At 60.8% G+C, this 17,878-nt stretch overlaps 2 protein-coding genes across 3 annotated transcripts; one reads left to right on the forward strand and one right to left on the reverse strand.

The window, feature by feature from the left end:
* The first annotated feature begins 1,501 nt into the window (after window positions 1-1,501).
* On the forward strand, window positions 1,502-9,873 carry LOC121148735 (serine/threonine-protein kinase PAK 6). Of its 2 annotated transcripts, XM_040969000.1 has the most exons (8): window positions 1,502-1,705; window positions 2,358-3,050; window positions 6,225-6,710; window positions 6,854-6,987; window positions 7,280-7,406; window positions 7,516-7,641; window positions 7,980-8,114; window positions 9,330-9,873. In XM_040969000.1, the coding sequence occupies exons 1-8, from the start codon at window positions 1,502-1,504 to the stop codon at window positions 9,495-9,497; spliced, it is 2,073 nt and encodes a 690-aa protein (XP_040824934.1). In that variant the 3' UTR covers window positions 9,498-9,873. The 2 variants fall into 2 exon arrangements, with proteins under 2 accessions (XP_040824934.1, XP_040824935.1); XM_040969001.1 differs by lacking the exon at window positions 7,980-8,114.
* A 4,099-nt stretch (window positions 9,874-13,972) lies between these two features.
* ANKRD63 (ankyrin repeat domain 63) lies at window positions 13,973-15,136 on the reverse strand. The gene has a single exon (XM_040970118.1). The coding sequence runs from the start codon at window positions 15,134-15,136 to the stop codon at window positions 13,973-13,975; it is 1,164 nt and encodes a 387-aa protein (XP_040826052.1).
* Window positions 15,137-17,878: the final 2,742 nt, after the last annotated feature.

A 17,878-nucleotide genomic window follows, 5' to 3' on the forward strand; every position in this document is an offset into this window, starting at 1 on the left:
AGAGCACCAATAAAAGTCCTTGCTGCTTTGCTTCTGCTCCATCTCCTTATTTATGCACCTGGAAAGACAGCAGCAAATAGCCCAGATCCTTGGGCCCCTACCATTCATATGGGAGATTTGGTTAGAGTTCCTGGCTCCTGATTTTAACCTGTTCCAACTCTGGCTGTTATGGTCATTTGGGAAATTAGGATGTGAGGGCGATCTGGCTGCGACATCTGTCACCCCATTGATCACCAGGGTTGATTTGGCTGATCTGGCTGGCTAGGCAGGTGTCCCCTTCCTCCCTCACTGCTCCATGTGTGTCCCTCCCAAAGCTGCGTGCTTGGTTGAAGAGGACGACCATCCCCGCTGGAGGAGGACCGGTCTTCGGTCAAGGGTATACGAGTAGCTGCGCTCCCATGCTAGAACCTCCAAACAAGCTCTCAAGGTCCATTTGGGAAATTAGCCAGCAGATGGAGGATCTCTGTCTCTCCCCCTTTCTGTAACTCTTTCAAATGAATCTTTAAAAGTTATTTTTTTTTAACTAAAATAACAGATTGTTTGATTCCATTTTCCACCCGTTTTTGTGAAATACTGCACACACTGTTCATTAACCTGTAGCAGTCATTGACCACAGCTTGACAATGCTTCCTCCCATTCCATAGGCTGTATCTTCTCTGTTGATGCAAAAGATGTTTTGTGGGCACAGAATTCTGGGACTGGAAGGAGGTCCTGGGGAAGCCAGGGCTCTGTGCCTTTCCAGAAGGCGTGTGCACTCACTACCCCTCCCTGACCCCGGGCTGTGCCTTTCTGAATGCAGGCAAAGCACATAGTACCCCTGAAGGCCCTTCTGGAACCCCTCGGTCCCACAATACAAGTCTGCACACTGGACAGCATGCCTTGGCACAGGCTGGCTGTGTTTGCAGTTATATTGTCTATCACATCAGCAGGTTTTCAGTTGACGCTGATCAAGAACTAAAGAAGGAAACCAAAACAACTGAAACACACTGTTAGACTTCATTTCTAGCCTTGCTCTGGGTGTCCTCGTTTATATTCATAAGTAAGATTGTTTCAGCTCTTCCTTTTACTTTCCTGGTCTGCTTTGAGAACCAAGGTCATCTGGCACTTTGGGTGGATTTCCTCCCTCTTTCTGCCCTTTCAGATTCTTTGACGGAAAATGAAATTGTCACGGGCTCTGGAGTGTATGAAAGCACACCCCCAGCGTCTGCCAGCTTGGCAGGGGACTTGGGACAGTCAGCAGACAGACACTTCTTCCCTTGTTGATCGTCTGCGTTGGCTTATTTATGGTGCTTTGGTTGTTTCTGGGCCAGTGCTGTTGGGGGCCAGCAATTTGCCTAAGGAAGTAGGAATGAGGATGAGGGAAATGCTGGGCAGGACAGAGGCATGGCGGGGCAGGGGTGGGTGGCAGAGGGAGCCCTGTGCCTGGGGCCCCAGCACCTGTTATGGCCACCCCGGGGCCCTGGACCGAAGCTGAGCCTGAGCTTCATGTTCCACAGGCATCATGTTCCGCAAGAAGAAGAAGAAACGCCCCGAGATCTCGGCCCCGCAAAACTTCCAGCACCGCGTCCACACCTCCTTTGACCCCAAGGAGGGCAAGTTTGTGGGCCTCCCCCCACAATGGCAAAACATCCTGGACACGTTGCGGCGCCCCAAGCCCGTGGTGGACCCTTCACGCATCACACGAGTGCAGCTGCAGCCCATGAAGGTTAGGGGGACGGCAGGGATGATGGGATGGGGGCATTGCCGAAGTTAGCCCCACAGGAAAGGAAGACACCAATCAGCCTGTGACCCAGGGAGGTGACGGGCAGCCTGGGGTCGCTCTTTAGGGAGTGTTGGGGTGAATAGACTTCAACCAGTAACAACACAAGATGTCCAGCTGAACGTGGACTTCAGATAGCAAGGTGTCATCTTTCAGCCAAAGTATGTCCTGTGCAGGCCTGGAGGACCTCTCACAGACCAGGGCACTTTAGTTGTTGGGGTTGAGCCAAAGACTTGCTAGCAGTTGGGGCCTAGGGCCCTATCAGGGAAGTCGCGAGGCCTCCCTGTGTGAGGAGCACACCCTGACCTGGTCTCTGCAAATCTTTCTGAAGGCCACAGGTAAAGCTGGCAAATGGGGCTCCCCCCAGCCCACCTCCCAGCACTGCTCAACTCCCCAGGGTCATCTAGCACTGCCACTTGGAATGCTGGGCGATAACTCCATCTGGCCTGCTGTGTCTGTCCTGAACCCACACAGGCCTACCCCTTTCCAGACCCTGGTAAATTAACAAACGTGTAGGTCATTGCCATCCCCACTGCCCCCTAGGAGGCTCTGCCGCCCTGGGCCAGCCCTCTGACCTCATTTCTTCTCCTGCCGGCAGACCGTGGTACGAGGCAGTTCAGTGCCCACTGATGGCTACATCTCAGGGCTGCTCAGCGACATCCAGAAATTGTCGGTCATCAGCTCCAACACCTTGCGTGGTCGCAGCCCTGCCAGCCGGCGACGTGCGCAGTCCCTGGGGCTGCTGGGAGATGACCACTGGGCCACTGACCCAGACATGTACCTCCAAAGCCCGCAGTCAGAACACACCGACCCCCAGGGCCTCTACCTCAGCTGCAACGGGGGCACGCCAGTAGGCCACGGGCAGGGGCCCTGGCCTGAGCCACAGAGCCCACGCCTCCTGCCTAACGGGCTGGCAGCCAAGGCACAGTCTCTGGGCCCTGTCGAGTTCCACGGTGTCTCACAGCGCTGCCTGCAGCTGGGTGCCTGCCTACAGAGTTCCCCACCCAGCACCTCACCCCCAAGTGGTCCCGGCAGGCGTGGGGTGAAGGCCGCCAAGCAAGGCACTGCCGCTGCTGCTGCCACTGCCGCTGCCACTGCCACCGCTGAAGAGGCCCGGCCCCAGTCCTGCCTGGTAGGCTCAACCACGGGTAGGCCGGGAGGCGAAGGCAGCCCGAGCCCCAAGACCCAGGAGAGTAGTCTGAAGCGCCGGCTGTTCCGAAGCATGTTCCTGTCCACACCTGCCTCGGCCCCTCCAAGCAGCGGCAAGCCAGGCCCTCCATCACAGAGCAAGGTAGGGATGGCTGGTGGGGTGGTCTGAGGAGGGCAGGAACCTGACCTGGCGGGTGTCCAACGCAGTATGTCAGGGCCCCCGGGCCATTTACAGGGTGGGGAGAAGGTGAGGAACTGAAATGTTGGCCAGAACCCAGCTCAGCCTCAGCTGAAGCATCCACCCTGAACCAGCCCAAGGCCAAGCACATATGAATCTTGGGCTGCAAGCCTGGCCACCTCAAGGGACTAGATCCAGAGCTGGCTTTCTGCTGCTCTCTAGGCTTCTTGGGCCTTCTCACTGGGGCTCAGGCTTACAGGACACATCCAAGTGTACCACCTTACACCTCCCTCCTAGGGGCCTTGAGTGCCAGCCTGGGTCCTCCCTCAATATGGTTGAGGCAGGTGGGATCCAGCTTTGGGGAAGGGGTGGTCTGGACCTACAGGTTCACCAGGTCCCCACCAGCTGAGCCATCTAGGGACACTGCCAGGTTTCATGCACCTGAGCCATTCACTGAGATGGAGAGAATGGGGAGGGGACAGAGCACAGATGTGGCTTGAGGTGTCCATGTGCCAAACATGAGCATCTGTGAGATGAGGGGTCTGTGGAAGGCTCTGTCCTGGAGGAAGGCATCCCCTTGGAAAGCCAAGGTGGCCACAGACACTGCTTTCCTCCAGAGTGGCGAGAGCTGCTTCCTGAGCCCCCCTGGATATTTAAAGTCCTTCTGAGGGTGGGAAAGGGGCTGTTGACCTTAAGCTGGGAGCTGATGTATATCTTCCTGAACTCTATGACACCACTTGGCTTAGGGTCAGGCCTCAGTGCCTAGCCTCTGCCCTCCTGTCCTTCCCCTAACGCAAGAATGGGGGTGGGCCACTGCTGCTGGCTGTTGCTGTGTGCCCCTGTGCTGGACGTGGCAGGTGGCAATGGTCCTGGGCTCAGGGACCCTGCTGGTCCTCATCCAGGACAGTGTTGTCCTTTTGGGCAGCCTGAACACACCTTTCCAGATGCCTGCCTTGAGCCAGTCCCTAAAAGGGCAGGGGTCCCCAGCCTCCACTCAGTGGGCATTGCCGTGAGATGCCATAGCTTGCCTGGCTTCCAGCCCCAGGGTCAATGCTAGTACCTAGCCAGAACTCCTTCATACATGACTAAATGTCTCTGGTCGGGGGTGGGGAAGGGGAGGTTGGTAAACTCTCAGTGAAGAATTGTTGCTTTGGTCCAAAACTAACACAGTTAGGGCATACCAGCTTCTTCTTCCCTCGGAGTCCAGAGAGTAGCGTGTGCCCCAGAATGGCCCCAGACACTCACAGCTGCTCCCACAAGGGCTGTCCATGCAGTCAGGCCAGTGCTGCGGTGCTCAGACAGCTGTAGAGGTTGCAGGTGAAGGCCCTACATCTCCTGGGCTCAGACCCAGCAGTGTGACTCCAAGTTACTTACTGTGGCTGATGAGCACAGGAGGATAAGGACAGGGAGTAGGGGCAGGGAGGCCAAGGAAGTAGGATTGGTTGTTGGGTGCTTGGGAATTGAGAAATGAGTCCACGCAGAATCAGAAGGGGAAACCTTGGCGAGGCAGCTGCTCAGAATGAAATATTCTGTCATATGCCGAAGAAAGATGGCACCAGGACGACCACATTACAGGGCTGTAGGTTAGGCTCACAGGTGTTGAGGTCTGGCTGTGGCCCTAGCTACTACACTGGGAGTAGTAGCTTCCCTGGCCTCCCAGGAAGCCATTTGCTTATAAAACTGCAGATACCACAGTCCCTGCCCACAGGGCTGGGAGGAGTCTTAAGGCGCAAGCCCTGGGTCCATGGCCTGGTGATTCTGACAGTATTAGAACTTGGTCTCTGCCCTTTGGACCTTCGTGGTGCAACTGGGAGCCTGGGCCCCATTGCAACTACACAGGACTCTGCTAGCGGCTTCCTTCTCCCAAGGTCCCCATCATACAGCTGTCATCTACCACCAGCTCAAATGGCTGTGCTCAGAAGGTGGGTGCCCTGACAGGGTAGAGTAAACCCTGCCCTCGGCCCTCCAAGGCCAGCCACATGGTAGGCTCCTCCATGGCCACACTCTCTGGACCCACAGGCCATTCACCTAGGGGCCTGCCACCTCACTGAAATGCAGTCTTATCTCCAAGAACTTCCAGAGGCTGCCCACCTCCACCCCAAGGTTGTTGCTGATGGAGCTCCTCTGCACTGCCTTGGTTTATCCTTGCTAACCTAGGAGGCTGGGCTCAGGGTGCCGAAGGCACATGGCAGGGTAGAGCAGAGCAGACCACCACCCAGCCCAAAGACCCCACAGCTCCATCAAACAGAGGACAGTGGATGAGGATCCAGTGCCAGCCAAGACTTGGGAGAACACTGACTAGGACCGATGTGCTCTCTAGGGGCACAACAGTCCTAGGAGGCTCCTGGCCCCAACTCCCTTACATGTGCCAGCAGCACAAGTCTGCCGGGCCAGGGACTGGCTGGGGAGTGGAGCCCTGAAGCCTGGGCTGGGTGTGCTGGAGGGCTTGGAAGGCAGCCCTATGGAGCTGACCTCAGTTGACTACATGAGCCATCCTCCTAATCAGTTCTGCCCTGAGGTGAAACCCAGGAGCCCTGGGCCCCTTTACCACCGCTTGGACGTCCCTCTCCAGGCACCCTTTGAAATGCCTGCTCTGCAGAGGGCTGGAAGGTCATGTTGCATAAGATCAGATATGGAAGAAGCTAGGGGCCAACTCTGGCTCCAGCTCTGTCCAGAGTGGAAGGAGGACTCTGGCTTAGGCCCCTGCTGCAGCCCCCCTGTCCTAGTGGTACCAGTAGAGACCCAATCCACTGTCCAGGGCTGCCTATCCACTGTGGCCCTGAGTCAGGCCTGGGAGCTGGGGAGGGAGGAGCACTCTGCCCCAACTCCAGCCAGCCACTAGGAGGAAAGACTGGGCCCATGGAACCTCCCTGGGGCCTGGCTGTTAAGTCACCCGGGAAGACATGCCCAGCATGGGGACATCCAGGGACCCTGCTGCCTCTGTGTTGCCAAGGATAGCAGAGCAGGTGCAAAGAGCTGGGAGCCAGTGGTGGGGTCCCCAGGTCCATTTGTTAAGCTCTGCTTTCCAACTCCAGGGCAGTGCCTCACATAGGTCACAGGGCCATCCCTGCTGTGGGAGGGTTGCTGCATGACATCCCACAGCCACGCGCCTTCCCATGTCTTGCTTTGTCCCCACAGCCCAGCTCCTCCTTCCGACAGCTGCAGAAAGACTCCCTGCCAAGCCTGGTGGCCAAGGCCCAGTCTTTGCCTTCGGACCAGCCCACAGGGACCTTCAGTCCTCTGCCTCCTTCGGACACCAGCAGCCCCCAGAAGTCCCTGGGTACTGGCCCACTGCCCGGCCGCTCTTCCCCAGCTGGCTCCCCCCGGACCCGGCATGCTCAAATCAGCACCAGCAACCTGTACCTGCCCCAGGACCCCACGGTGGCTAAGGGTGCCCTGGCCGGTGAGGAAACAGGTGTGGTGACCCATGAACAGTTCAAGGCTGCGCTCAGGATGGTGGTGGACCAGGGTGATCCCCGGCTGCTGCTGGATAGCTATGTGAAGATCGGCGAGGGCTCCACTGGCATTGTGTGCCTGGCCCGCGAGAAGCACTCGGGCCGCCAGGTGGCCGTCAAGATGATGGACCTCAGGAAGCAGCAGCGCCGGGAGCTGCTGTTTAATGAGGTGGGCAGAGGGGGACAGGGGGTGAGGACGGGAGAGAGAAGTGAGGGCACTGTCGGGCTGGCCCACCTGCAAACAGGGGCAGCTGGGAGGGGGAAGGGCCAGAACTGGGGAGGGCACTGAACCCCGCTCCTTGCTGCCCACAGGTGGTGATCATGCGAGACTACCAGCACCTCAATGTGGTGGAGATGTACAAAAGCTACCTGGTGGGAGAGGAGCTGTGGGTGCTAATGGAGTTCCTGCAGGGCGGGGCCCTCACAGACATCATCTCCCAAGTCAGGTGGGCAACCACAGGGACCTGGGCCCTGGCAGGGAGAAGGGAAGGACCAAGCAGCCTTTGGGGACCTGGGCTCCCCGACTGTAACTGAGTTCCAGAGGTCTCAGGAGAGTGGGGAAGAGAAAAGCCAGCTTCACCCTAGTTGCTGGCTCAGTTTCCACTTGCCACAGCTAGGTCACCCCTCCACACCCTGCTCTGCCAACAAGGGATTGCCTGGGCAAGGGCAGCCTGTGGGGCCCCTGTCCTGCTCAGCCCTGCAGCCCTGCCACCACAGTAACACCCGTGCCCCAACCAGGCTGAACGAGGAGCAGATCGCCACTGTGTGCGAGGCTGTGTTGCAGGCGCTGGCTTACCTGCACGCGCAGGGTGTCATCCACCGGGACATCAAGAGCGACTCTATCCTGTTGACACTCGACGGCAGGGTAGGCCACCCCTGCCACCATACCCACACACCCAGCTGCTGCTCCGTGCCCACTCCCTGTGCTCCTCCTCCTGCAGCTGCCTCCCCACCCACTCCCCTCTCATCCCCAGGTGAAGCTCTCCGACTTTGGCTTCTGTGCCCAGATCAGCAAAGATGTCCCCAAGAGGAAGTCCCTGGTGGGCACCCCCTACTGGATGGCTCCGGAAGTGATCTCCAGGACCCTGTATGCCACCGAGGTAACCATCTCCTCCACCCAAACCCCACCTGGGCCTCCCCAGAACTGTGGGAACAGGAAGTTCTGCTTGGTCCCCGCCTCGCCCCCACCACCCACCCTTGCACCTTAACTGATGAGGCTTCCTCTTGTTACTTTGTGGCCAGCCTTCCACACCTGTGCTGACCTCTCAGCCAGCGGCATACAGCTGTGTCCCTACAGTTCATGGTGGCTCATGCAGGAGGTAACTGACCACTAGGCAGTTAATCAGGGAGACAGGAGAGTCACCGAGAGCTCTCCCCTCCTGCCAGCACACGGCTCCCTGGGCAGAGGACAGGAGGTAGGAACAATGTCCTTCTGCAGGTGGACGTCTGGTCACTGGGCATCATGGTGATCGAGATGGTGGATGGGGAGCCGCCCTACTTCAGCGACTCCCCAGTGCAGGCCATGAAGAGGCTCCGGGACAACCCCCCACCCAAGCTGAGAAACTCGCACAAGGTCAGTCGGGGCCCAAGGCATGACCCGCACCCCTCGGAACTCCTGGGATGAAGGGACCAGCCAGAGCCGAGCTGCAGGCCAGTCCCAGCTCCTGACTCCCACAACAGCTCTTGAAGAAGGTTCCTCTTTGTGCAAAAACCCACACCTGGGCATGGGGAGGAGGCCACATTTGTGCACCAGCTCCCAGGTTCATAGATTCCCCACCTGACTACAGCCCTAGAGGCTGGGAGTGTGTGTGTGGGGGTGGGGGAGTAGTAAGGGTGGACCTGCCTGGGGGGCTTGGGACCAAGCCCCCCCCCCCGGCCAAGTCTCAGGGAGTCTGACCCTATACCTCATTCATTTGCCAGGGGATCCGGCTGTCCTGACCACAGCAGAGCCTCTCTTTCCTCTAGAGCTGGCACATCTGTCTGTGTAAATGAGTAACCCTTTCTTGTCAAGTCCATCCCTCGCAGCCCCGGTGGTGATTTAACACAAGACTTCTAGGTGGCCCTGCCATCTGGTGGTCAGAACTAGAAATATCTCAGGGAGTTGGGACCCAGTCCTTCAGTGGCCACAGGTTTAGGATTCAACGATGCACAGGAACCATCCTGTAAGACTCCTGATGCTGGGGCTAACCTGGAGATGAGCAGACAGAGAAGGTCTCTAGATGGCTAATTCTCTAGAGGGCACAGCCTTCTGCAACCAGCCCGGGTGCTTAGCCCCTGCTTTTGACACTAAGGCTAAGAGCAACAAGGACATCTTCCTTCTCAGATTCTACCTTGTTATTTTCTTTCTTTTTTATAAAGCCCTTCATCACTCACCTCTTTTAGGGGGTGGTTCTCATTCAAGTCTTGTGTGACAGGGCAAGCACACCTAATCATGAGGCCATTTTACGGAGGAGGAAACAGTCCTACAGAAAATTGCAACTTACCCTTGACCAAAGGTGGACCCAGGACTGGATCCCTGACACCAGCCCCTCGTGCCTCCCGCACAGCCAGAGACTGGGCACCCAGGGCCTGGAGAGAGGGAAGGACCACTCTCCTTCACCCCACCCCCTCACTGGTTCCAGGCATCCTAGTTCATTGCTTGGCAACTCTGATCACAGGAGAACTGGTCACCTCCTGACCTGAGGGCTCCCACCTTTACCAGCCTGACCCTCCAGCATGTGCTGAGCCTGGCAGGAGCCAGAAGCATGATTAACCCCAAAGACGTCCTCTCGTCTCCTTCTCCCCAAAGGTCTCCCCAGTGCTGCGAGACTTCCTGGAGCGGATGCTGGTGCGGGACCCCCAGGAGCGAGCCACAGCCCAGGAGCTCCTGGACCACCCCTTCCTGCTGCAGACAGGGATGCCGGAGTGCCTGGTGCCCCTGATCCAGCTCTACCGCAAGCAGACCTCAGCCTGCTGAGCCCACCTCCACGGTGCACCTGCCACGCGTGCCCACTCTCAGTATTCTCTCCAAAGATTGAATGTGAACCCCCACCCCAATTCCCCTGCCCCTCTGCCCACTGGGCCAGGCCGGACCTGCCCCCTTGGTCTCTCTCCCTCCCCAGAGTCCCCTGTTGCTTTTGGGGGTGATTGAGACTCCTGCAGGACACCCTTGATTATTTGCACAGGGAAATTTCTAAGAAACAGAGAGACCGGCGCTCCAGGCTGCTGCAGCTGGCACAGCAGGCAAGGTTTTTTTTTTTTTAAAGGAGTCGTACACTAGCTCGCAGGCCATCTTCATGCGGAGGATGGTTGTTCTCACTCTAGAGTTCAGCTCCACGGTCTCAGGGGCCACAGGGAGGACTGTCAGCCACTGCACCCTTCTGCCTCCCATGTGTCTGACTTCCCACCTGCACAGCCTGCTGAGAGGCCCTGGGAAGGGCTGGGGCGGAGCAGGAGAGACAAGCTGTGACTGGGCAGAGTGGTGTGACTTCCCAGAGAGAGGACGTGTGAGAGGAGAGCAGTCTCTCCACGAGCCTGGGTCCCTTCTGGTCCCTCACAGCCAGCAGCAGGAGGACTGCCCCATCCTACAACACAGCCTTTTTCCTTGGCCTGGCTTCCCACCTTTCCCTGGCCCCGGGGGCAGGGGAGATCCTCTGAGCTGTTCCCATACCAAGCAGGAACAGGAAGGGGATGCTCGCTCGGTCCTTCCCGTGTCCTTGGTCTCAGTCACCAGGTCATCAGGGACCCCTTCTCAGCAGAGCCCTGGTCTGGGGGAGACAGACTGCTCCCCAGAGTCCGTCCAGTCAGCGGGAGCCACCTGCCTCCTGGCCTCCTTGCTTCCTCTCCTTCAGGGCTCTTGTGAGACAGGGAATTCCAGGGAAGAACTTCCGGCATCTGGGCATCTGGACCCTACCTAGATAATATTTTTAGATTCCTCTGCTCCCTATAGTGGCCTGCAAGGACATTTGCAAGGACTTTTTTTTCCTAGGGTCAGAGTTTTAAAAAAACAAAAAACAAACAACAACAAAAAAAGCATCTTCCCTAGAAATTTTTGTGACTTGTTTGCACTTGTGCCCGTTTTAAATTAAACTTGAGTGTTCAGAACTTCTGGGCTTCCTGTTGCCTCTGAGATGGGAGCCTGGCTGCCGGGAAGAGGCGTCTGCTATGGCCCCCACCTCCTGCCATGTGACTTCCCAGTAACGTGAGGGCAGAGCAGGGACACAGGAAGTGAAAGGACTGAAGGAGCTCCTGGGGGCTGGGGAGCTGAGGGAAAGCCAGGGCCCAAGGCGGTCTTGCTGCAGCCTTGGGGGCTCCTGGTGGCTTCCTACATCAGCTTCTCCCTTCCTCAGCCTGCTTCTCACTCCCTGGGTTCCAAGGTGTCCAGAGCAGTTGCAGGCCTGACATGGTTCCCAGAAAACAAGCAGTCCCCACCTGGGCACATGCTCTGAGCCGAGGGAGACGGCGTGGAGGTGGGCAAGAGCTGAGCAAGGGCCCAAAGTGCAGAAACTGGGGTTCTAAGATGGTGGGGTGGGGTGGGGTACAGTGTTAAATGCAGTTATTCTTCCACTTTAGCCCCAGCACCAATTCCAGAACTTTCATTCCAGAAGCCCCAGGGTTCTCGGACACCTCTTACAGTTCAGGGCCACCTCAACTCCTGCCCCCGTGCTGCGGTGCCAGGTCCTGTGCCTCAGTGAGAAGCAGTGACTAGGACTCAATCCTGGGAAGGAGGCTGGGCAGGGGTCTACCCGGGAAGGGAGGCGTTGGGAAGCCAGGGCACCCGTCCACGTCTCCCCCAAGGCAAAGAGAGGCTGGGGCTCACAGGGGATAGTGCTGAGTTTATTAACTCCTCTAAGCCCTCCTGCCACACAGGGTCCTTCCGAGAGGGGGTGAGTACATCTTTAGTCCACGCTGGAGCTTAAAGCGCTGAGCTCCGGCCAACCCCACAACTACGAAAGCAAAAGCGACAGGGATCCGACCGGAGAGGAGGCATCTTCTTCCTACAGTACACAGAACGAGAGAGGGCCCCAAGCTCCATGCCGGGGTGTGGGGGTGGCGTACCACCAGCTGTGCGGTGAGTGCCTGGCCAGGGTGGAAGGGCGGGCAGCAAGGTGGGCAGTAGACACACAGTTCCACTCCAAGGAGAGACATCCACGGTGCAGGGAGGCGCACAGCTGGCCACAGCCAAGCCCTCGGCTGTGCCATAGAGAAGCCCTCCCCGAGGTGGACCCAATGGAGAGGGTCCCCAGGGACAGTGAACCACAAAGCCGTGTCAGAGACCGGTGTGAGGACGGTTCTTCCAGTATGGCCTGTGACTCAGACCTACAGCTGTCAAGCCAAAATACATTGTCTTCTTACACCATTATAAAACCTCATCGTGAGACATGGTTAAAAATGAGCCAAGGGATCAAGCACGGATCAGAAGCCGTTTGCACTGTAGCGTAGAGAATGTGTGCCCAGGTCCTGCCCCCTGGATTTTCTCCCACCACCCAGACACAAGGAGGAGAGGACAGACTAGCTAAGAAAATAAAAAAAAAAAAAAAATCAGGAAAGCAGGTCTTGGGGCTGGGAAGTCATGACGGAAGGGCTGATAGCCCCAGGTTTCTGGCGGAGAGCTGAGCGAGGAGCAGAGATTGCGACAGGGAGCCTCCGCGTGTTAGATGAAACTGGGAATCCTGGATCCGTGGTGACGGTCTGGGCTCCCACTCCTTTCCCAAAAAAATTTTTGGCTCACCGTCTCTCACTTCATGCTACGAAGTGACTTCAAGTATCAGGATTTAATATTCGACAAGAGGAAGAAAATGCCATGGCCGACTGAAGGCGCCTGGACCAAGCACGCCGCGGCCATCCCGGATGCAACTAGAGGCACCTGGCTTCCCAGCCCGGGGCGGCGGCGAAGCGCGCGGCCACCACGAGGGGGCACCAGAGATCGCGGCCAGCTCGCTGGCCACGGGCGGCGACCTCCTCGCGGGCCACGGGCGGCGGCCTCCTCGCGGGCCACGGGCGGCGACCTCCTCGCGGGCCACGGGCGGCGGCCTCCTCGCGGGCCACGGGCGGCGGCGGCCTCGCGGGCCACGGGCTCCACCCGCCACCGGGCCCGTTCCCCGACCTCCCCCTGGAGGCCCCCAGGCCCAGTTCCTCCGTACAACCGCAGTTCCCTAGGAGTTCCTAGTCAGAAACCTTCCGTTCTGCAAAGCCGAGCCGAGCGAAGGCAGCGGTGTAGGCAGGTGAGGAGCCGCTCGTGCGCTCGGCCCTCGTGGTTCTCCAAACGCGCCCCACCTGCCGGCCCCGTGCCCCCGTGCGCCCTGCCGGCCTCCGTGCGCCCCCGCCGGCCCCGTGCCCCCGTGCCGGCCTCCGAGGCCCCGCCCCACTCGTCGCTGGCCCGGCGGGTGCGGAAAGTAGTTTCTCCACGGCCCCGCGGTGGCTGGAGACTCGCTAACTTTGCCGGGTTCCGAAGCCGGGCTGGTATGGGGTCCTGGGTTCCGACTTCCACAGCGCCTCGCGCGCATTCACGGCCCGCTGAGAAGCCGGGGGCCGCCGGGCGGGCTGCGGTAACAAACCCGGCCTGCAGCTCGTGTGGGCTTCTCGCGCGCCAGGCGCCGCCGCTCCACGGCAAACACTCGTCAATTATCCCCACCTCGCCGAACTGCTATTTAAAGATATATTGTCAGGTTCTCAAGCCTCGGATCAGACCCGCTGCTTGCTGCCTCGAGACAAAGACTCAGAACACGAGTTCTGGGGGAAGAAACACAATGAAGCCGCCGCCATTCCACCCCGCTGGAATGCCCACGCGCGAGGCGGGGAAGGCGTGTGCGGGCGGGAGGCAGGCCACGGAGCCACAAGGGGAGAAGGAACCACAACACCAGGGAACTGGCCAGCTCGGACGGAGCCTGGATAGGGGTTGCTGGCGAAGTAGAGGGAGCTAGAGTTACCCGAAAGCTGGTTCAAAGGGGCCTCAGGCACTCCCCAAATATATACTCTTTCCAATGTCTCTGCCATCTCTGAGGGCAAGGGATCCGGGGAACTCTGGCGTTGCGGTCGGCCCTAACTTGGTGGGGGTGGTAAGGAGGGAGACCCTTGGCGTCCCTGGCTGGGCTGGGCTGGGCTCCCCCAGGGAAGGGGACGAGGCAGGGGCCTGCACGAGCACCCAGGCAGACCCTGGACGGAGCCCCAGGGCTGAGGGGTGGGGCAGTCACCCTCCCAGCGGGAGCGAAGGTTGCAGTTTCTGGGATTAATTTCCAGGAACCAGAAAGGCAGAAGGAGAAAAGCTGAAAGATCTAGGCAAAGGAATACCAACGAGAAGGGGGGTGGGGAGGGGGGAGATGGAGAGGCCGGGTCCTGAGGGGGCTGACTGCGGAGAGAGTGCGGGACCTGTAAGAAAGGGGGACATCCCGGCGGAGCACGCGCGGGGCCAGGGAAGAGGGGGAGGGAGCAGGACTGGCGCCTCAGCGCTGTTTACCGCGGCGCGTGCAGCACCACGGCCTCGGTGCCAGCCTGCCAAACCTTCGACCCAGGCGCCGAGAGGGGCAGTGCGTTGGCCTCCAGCTCCGGGCCACTCTCAGGCCCAAGAGCATCCCCCACCAAGCTCGGGATGTCGGGAGCTGTGGAGCGGCGGCGCAAACCCAGGCGGGCAGAGCCGGGGCCTCCCTCCGGGTGGGGGCTGAGGCCAACGGGGGCTTGCACGGTGGCCCGGGACACTCCCTCCAGCACCTCGTGGGAGCGCCACCGCCCAGTCCCCGAAGCCTGCGGCGAGTTGGGACGCGCCAAGAGGGCTCCCGCCCGTAGACGCGCCGCCTCCTCCTCCGTCACGGCACCCAACGCCAGGCTCATGCTCCGACCCAGCTCAGGCCGCTCGCAGCCCTGCGCCCGGTGCCGGCCCGACGAGCCCTTGCCGCCCGAGCCGGCCTCGCCGCCGTGGCCATGGCCGTGACCGTGGCCGCCAGCCGCTCGTGCAAAGCGCGCAAGCAGAGGCCGCGGTAGGCGGCGGGGGCTGGGTCGTCGACGCTCGGGGCTGGGCGCCGGGGCCGGGCGGCCGGGAGGGCTGTCGGAGTTAGAGCCCCGCGCCGCGGCGGCGGCCGCAGCACGGCCCCAAGGCCCAGTAAGGGCCTGCACGCAGGTCCCGTGGCCGCGGGAGGCGGCCAGCTGCAGCGCGGTGAGGCCTGCACGGTTGGTGCGGTCGAGGCGCAGGCCAAGGCGGCGGAAGGAGCGCACCAGGAACTCGAGCACCGCCCCGTGGCCACACGCGGCCGCCCACATCACCGGGCTGTTGCCCGCCGAGTCGGTCGCCTCCGGGTCGCCGCTGAACTGCACCAGCAGCTGCACGGCGTCCAGGTGGCCTCGCTCGCACGCCAGGCTGAGGGCCGTGCGGCCACGCTCGTCCCGCAGGTTCACGGCTGCGCCCTGCTCGAGCAGCAGCCGCACGAAGCGCGCTCGCAGCGCGGGGTCCGGCAGCCCCACGGCCACCATGAGCGGCGTGCGGCCCTGCTCCGCGCGGCAGTCGATGATACTGCGGTCCAGCGCGTCCAGCACGAAGCGGGCCAAGTGCACTTTGCCCGCCTGCATGGCTTCCAAGAAGGTGCGCGTACCCGCTCGGGGGCACAGGTCCTTGGGCTTGAGCATGGTGGCCCGACAGCTCCGCACGGGGGCGCCCCTGGTCCCGTGCCCTGCAGAGGTCCCCCAAGGCCCGTGGGGCGAGCTCCGGACCGGCGCGCTTCGCCAGTGGGTGACGGCGGCCGAGGGTCCTCAGGATCCCGCCCGCTCTTGCCGCCCCGCCGCTCCTGGGTCGCAAGGTGTCTCGCTGCTCCTTCCCAGGGCCTCCCGCCCGCAGGTGTCGGCGGCTCGCTCCTCCCGGCACCGCTCCTGGCCCGCCACGGAACGACGGGAGCCGAAGCTGAGCCCCCTCCGGGGTCTCCCCGCGTCCTGCTGCCCTCAGGCCCTTGTGGTTGGGAGCCGCGCCACTCACCGGCACCCGGGACGGCCCCCGCTCTCCTGCTGAATCGGTGGTGGTGCCTGCCTCCAGCCCCGGAGGGGCGCGCCGCTCCTCAAGCTGCTGGCGCCGTTCCTCCGCCTCCTCCCCTCTCGCGGGGGCCGGGCCGCGCCGAGGCGCTGGCTCCTTACTTAGGGGACTCTGCGGCCAGGGAGCCGCCGCCCCGTCTGGGTCCCCGGCTTTGTAGCCTCGGGGGTCTCCATTGCAATAGTTGTCCTGGAATAGGCTGCGCCGTCAGAGCAGAGACGGACGCGGCGGGGGAGACCGCCCGTCCTGACCCCCACCACTCCGTGGGCCGCGAAGTCGGGGAGCGGCTCCTCCTCCGCGCTCTCCTGGGAATGCGGCGGCGGTTGCGGGGCGAGGGCGGGGGCTGCTCACTGGGGGGCCGCATGCACCCGACCCGGCCAATCCCAAAGTCGCTGTCTTGTCTCCCCGCCCTCCGCCTCCACCTAAGTCGGCTCCTTAGAAACTGGCGGGACCTCTGGCTCGTCGGGGAGAAGATGGAGAGCGGCCCCGAGCAGCCCACGGAGAAAGAAATGGGACACGCGCCCCTCCTCGAGATGATCTGGACGGTGGAGTTTGGGGTGGAGGCGAAAGACAGAAGACCAGCAGTAATTTGGGGACGGGGAGGCACCTGTGTTGCAGGCTGGAGGGTGGCGCTCAGTTGGACTGGGAACTGCCACTCGAAGTGCAGCGTTCACGCGCTCACTCGCAACTGTGCCTCCCGCACACGCTCCTGTGATAGCGAGGGTGGAAGAGGCAGTGCATGCTCCAATCTCAGACGTCTCCAACCCGAACAACGCACCGCCCGCGATCGGCTTCACGCCTGATGAGCAGTGGAAAGCGCAGACGCCGCCTCCCCGGTGCGCGAGTCTGTTGACACGCGAGGGCCGGTGGGTGCGCTGGCAACTCCCTGCCTGGCGCCACTGCCCCTCCCCTCAACAACTCCCTCGAGAGAGCGAGGGTGAAGAGCTCCACTCCCAGACCACAGAGCTCCCGCCCTGCCCACCAGCGGATTCCTTAGAAGAGGGCCCAGATTCCATCCCCCAGCTGCGCAGGAGAGAGGCAAAGGCAGGCCTGGGACTAGCAGGACTAGCCGGGCTGGGTGAGGTAGGGGGACTGGGAATGCTTATTTGTCACAGAAGTGAGCCAGGTAGCTCTGCACCTCCCAGCAGGGGGGAGTACTTAGAGCTGGCTTCCTGAGGGAGGGACAGTTCCCGCTCAGGTCACATCAGGCCCCCATGGAGGGGTAGAAGGGGCTGCGGCAGGACAGGGAGCAGGGCTCCCGGAAAGGGCCTTCAAAGTGCCAGACCTGGCTGCTAAGGAACAGAGTGGACATTCAAGGTTATGGAGGCCAAGGCTTGAAAACAACAACAGGAAACCGTGGGGGGCGTTCTTAGGGGTCCCCCTCCTGTAAAGAAACAGGAAATAAGGGGCCTGGCAGAGAAATGGTCACACACCAGGGCAAGGCAGGGGGCCAGGTGGGCTCAGACTGCAGATCTGCATAATGGACCTCTCACCTCTGTCCAGAGCCAAGCTCCAGAGCAGAGCTGCCCATCCTGGATGCCAGGCCAGGCCTGGGAGCAGGAAAACCTATCCCCTATGTCATGGGGGAGTGCATGTGAAGTAGGCTTGCACTCATGTGAAGTCCCTTCCTCTTGCATGAGTTCTGCACGGAGGCTCTGCCAGTGTTCTTTATGGTGTCCGGGAAAGGACACAGTCTGGAAGGCATTTACTAGCCTGGTGGCTCCCTACCTGCATATTGTCATCTGCGAATACCTGTCCTACCTGCGCCAGGCAGGCAAGATGAAGTGCAGGTGTCAACTGAAGAGCCACAGGTATTGAGAGTGTGGCCCAATCCCTTCCCCTTCCCTCCATCCAGTGAAGGCCCTACAGCCCTAGGTGGGGAGCAGGAAAGCTGTCCAACTTCTCATCACCAGCAGAGGCCTTTCTTCCTCTGGAATCTGGGTGTGGCCTGAGGCTGTGCACCCCCTGGTTGGAGAAGCTAAGCCACAGGCACCCAGGTGCTGAACACCTGCACCCCATCCTCCCCAGCCAGCTCAGCTTGTGCAGGCACAAAGTCTGGCAAGGGCGGGAGCTGGGGCAGGTGCCACTCTGACTTGGCAGAGCACAGAGTGCTGGGTCCCTCTGCCCAAGTTCCATGCCCTCCCCCCAGACCTTTGAGCAGAGAGGAGCTGCTGAGTCTCAGGAGCCGGAGCCCTTGCTTCAACTCCCTTGCTGACTCTGAACACGCGAGAGCAAAGCTGCAAAAAGTGGAGACTGCTGCAGAGCCCAGAGGCAGCCGCCACCGCCGGAATTAGAAGCAGTCGCTTAGGGAGCCAGGGCTGACAGGAGAGAGGAGACGGAGCTGAGGC

The sequence above is a fragment of the Ochotona curzoniae genome, unplaced genomic scaffold, assembly GCF_017591425.1.
Source record: "Ochotona curzoniae isolate NIBS_2020 unplaced genomic scaffold, NIBS_Ocur_1.0 scaffold_4701, whole genome shotgun sequence".
NCBI classification, from domain to species: Eukaryota; Metazoa; Chordata; class Mammalia; order Lagomorpha; family Ochotonidae; genus Ochotona; species Ochotona curzoniae.

Bases quoted from the DNA above. Each gene is read 5' to 3' on its own strand.
- LOC121148735 (XM_040969000.1), top strand. From the start codon at position 1,502: ATGTTCCGCAAGAAGAAGAAGAAACGCCCCGAGATCTCGGCCCCGCAA. The intron at 1,706-2,357 runs GTTAGGGGGACG...TCCTGCCGGCAG, and splicing joins TGCAGCTGCAGCCCATGAAG to ACCGTGGTACGAGGCAGTTC. The intron at 8,115-9,329 runs GTCAGTCGGGGC...TTCTCCCCAAAG, and splicing joins AGCTGAGAAACTCGCACAAG to GTCTCCCCAGTGCTGCGAGA.
- ANKRD63 (XM_040970118.1), bottom strand. From the start codon at position 15,136: ATGCTCAAGCCCAAGGACCTGTGCCCCCGAGCGGGTACGCGCACCTTC.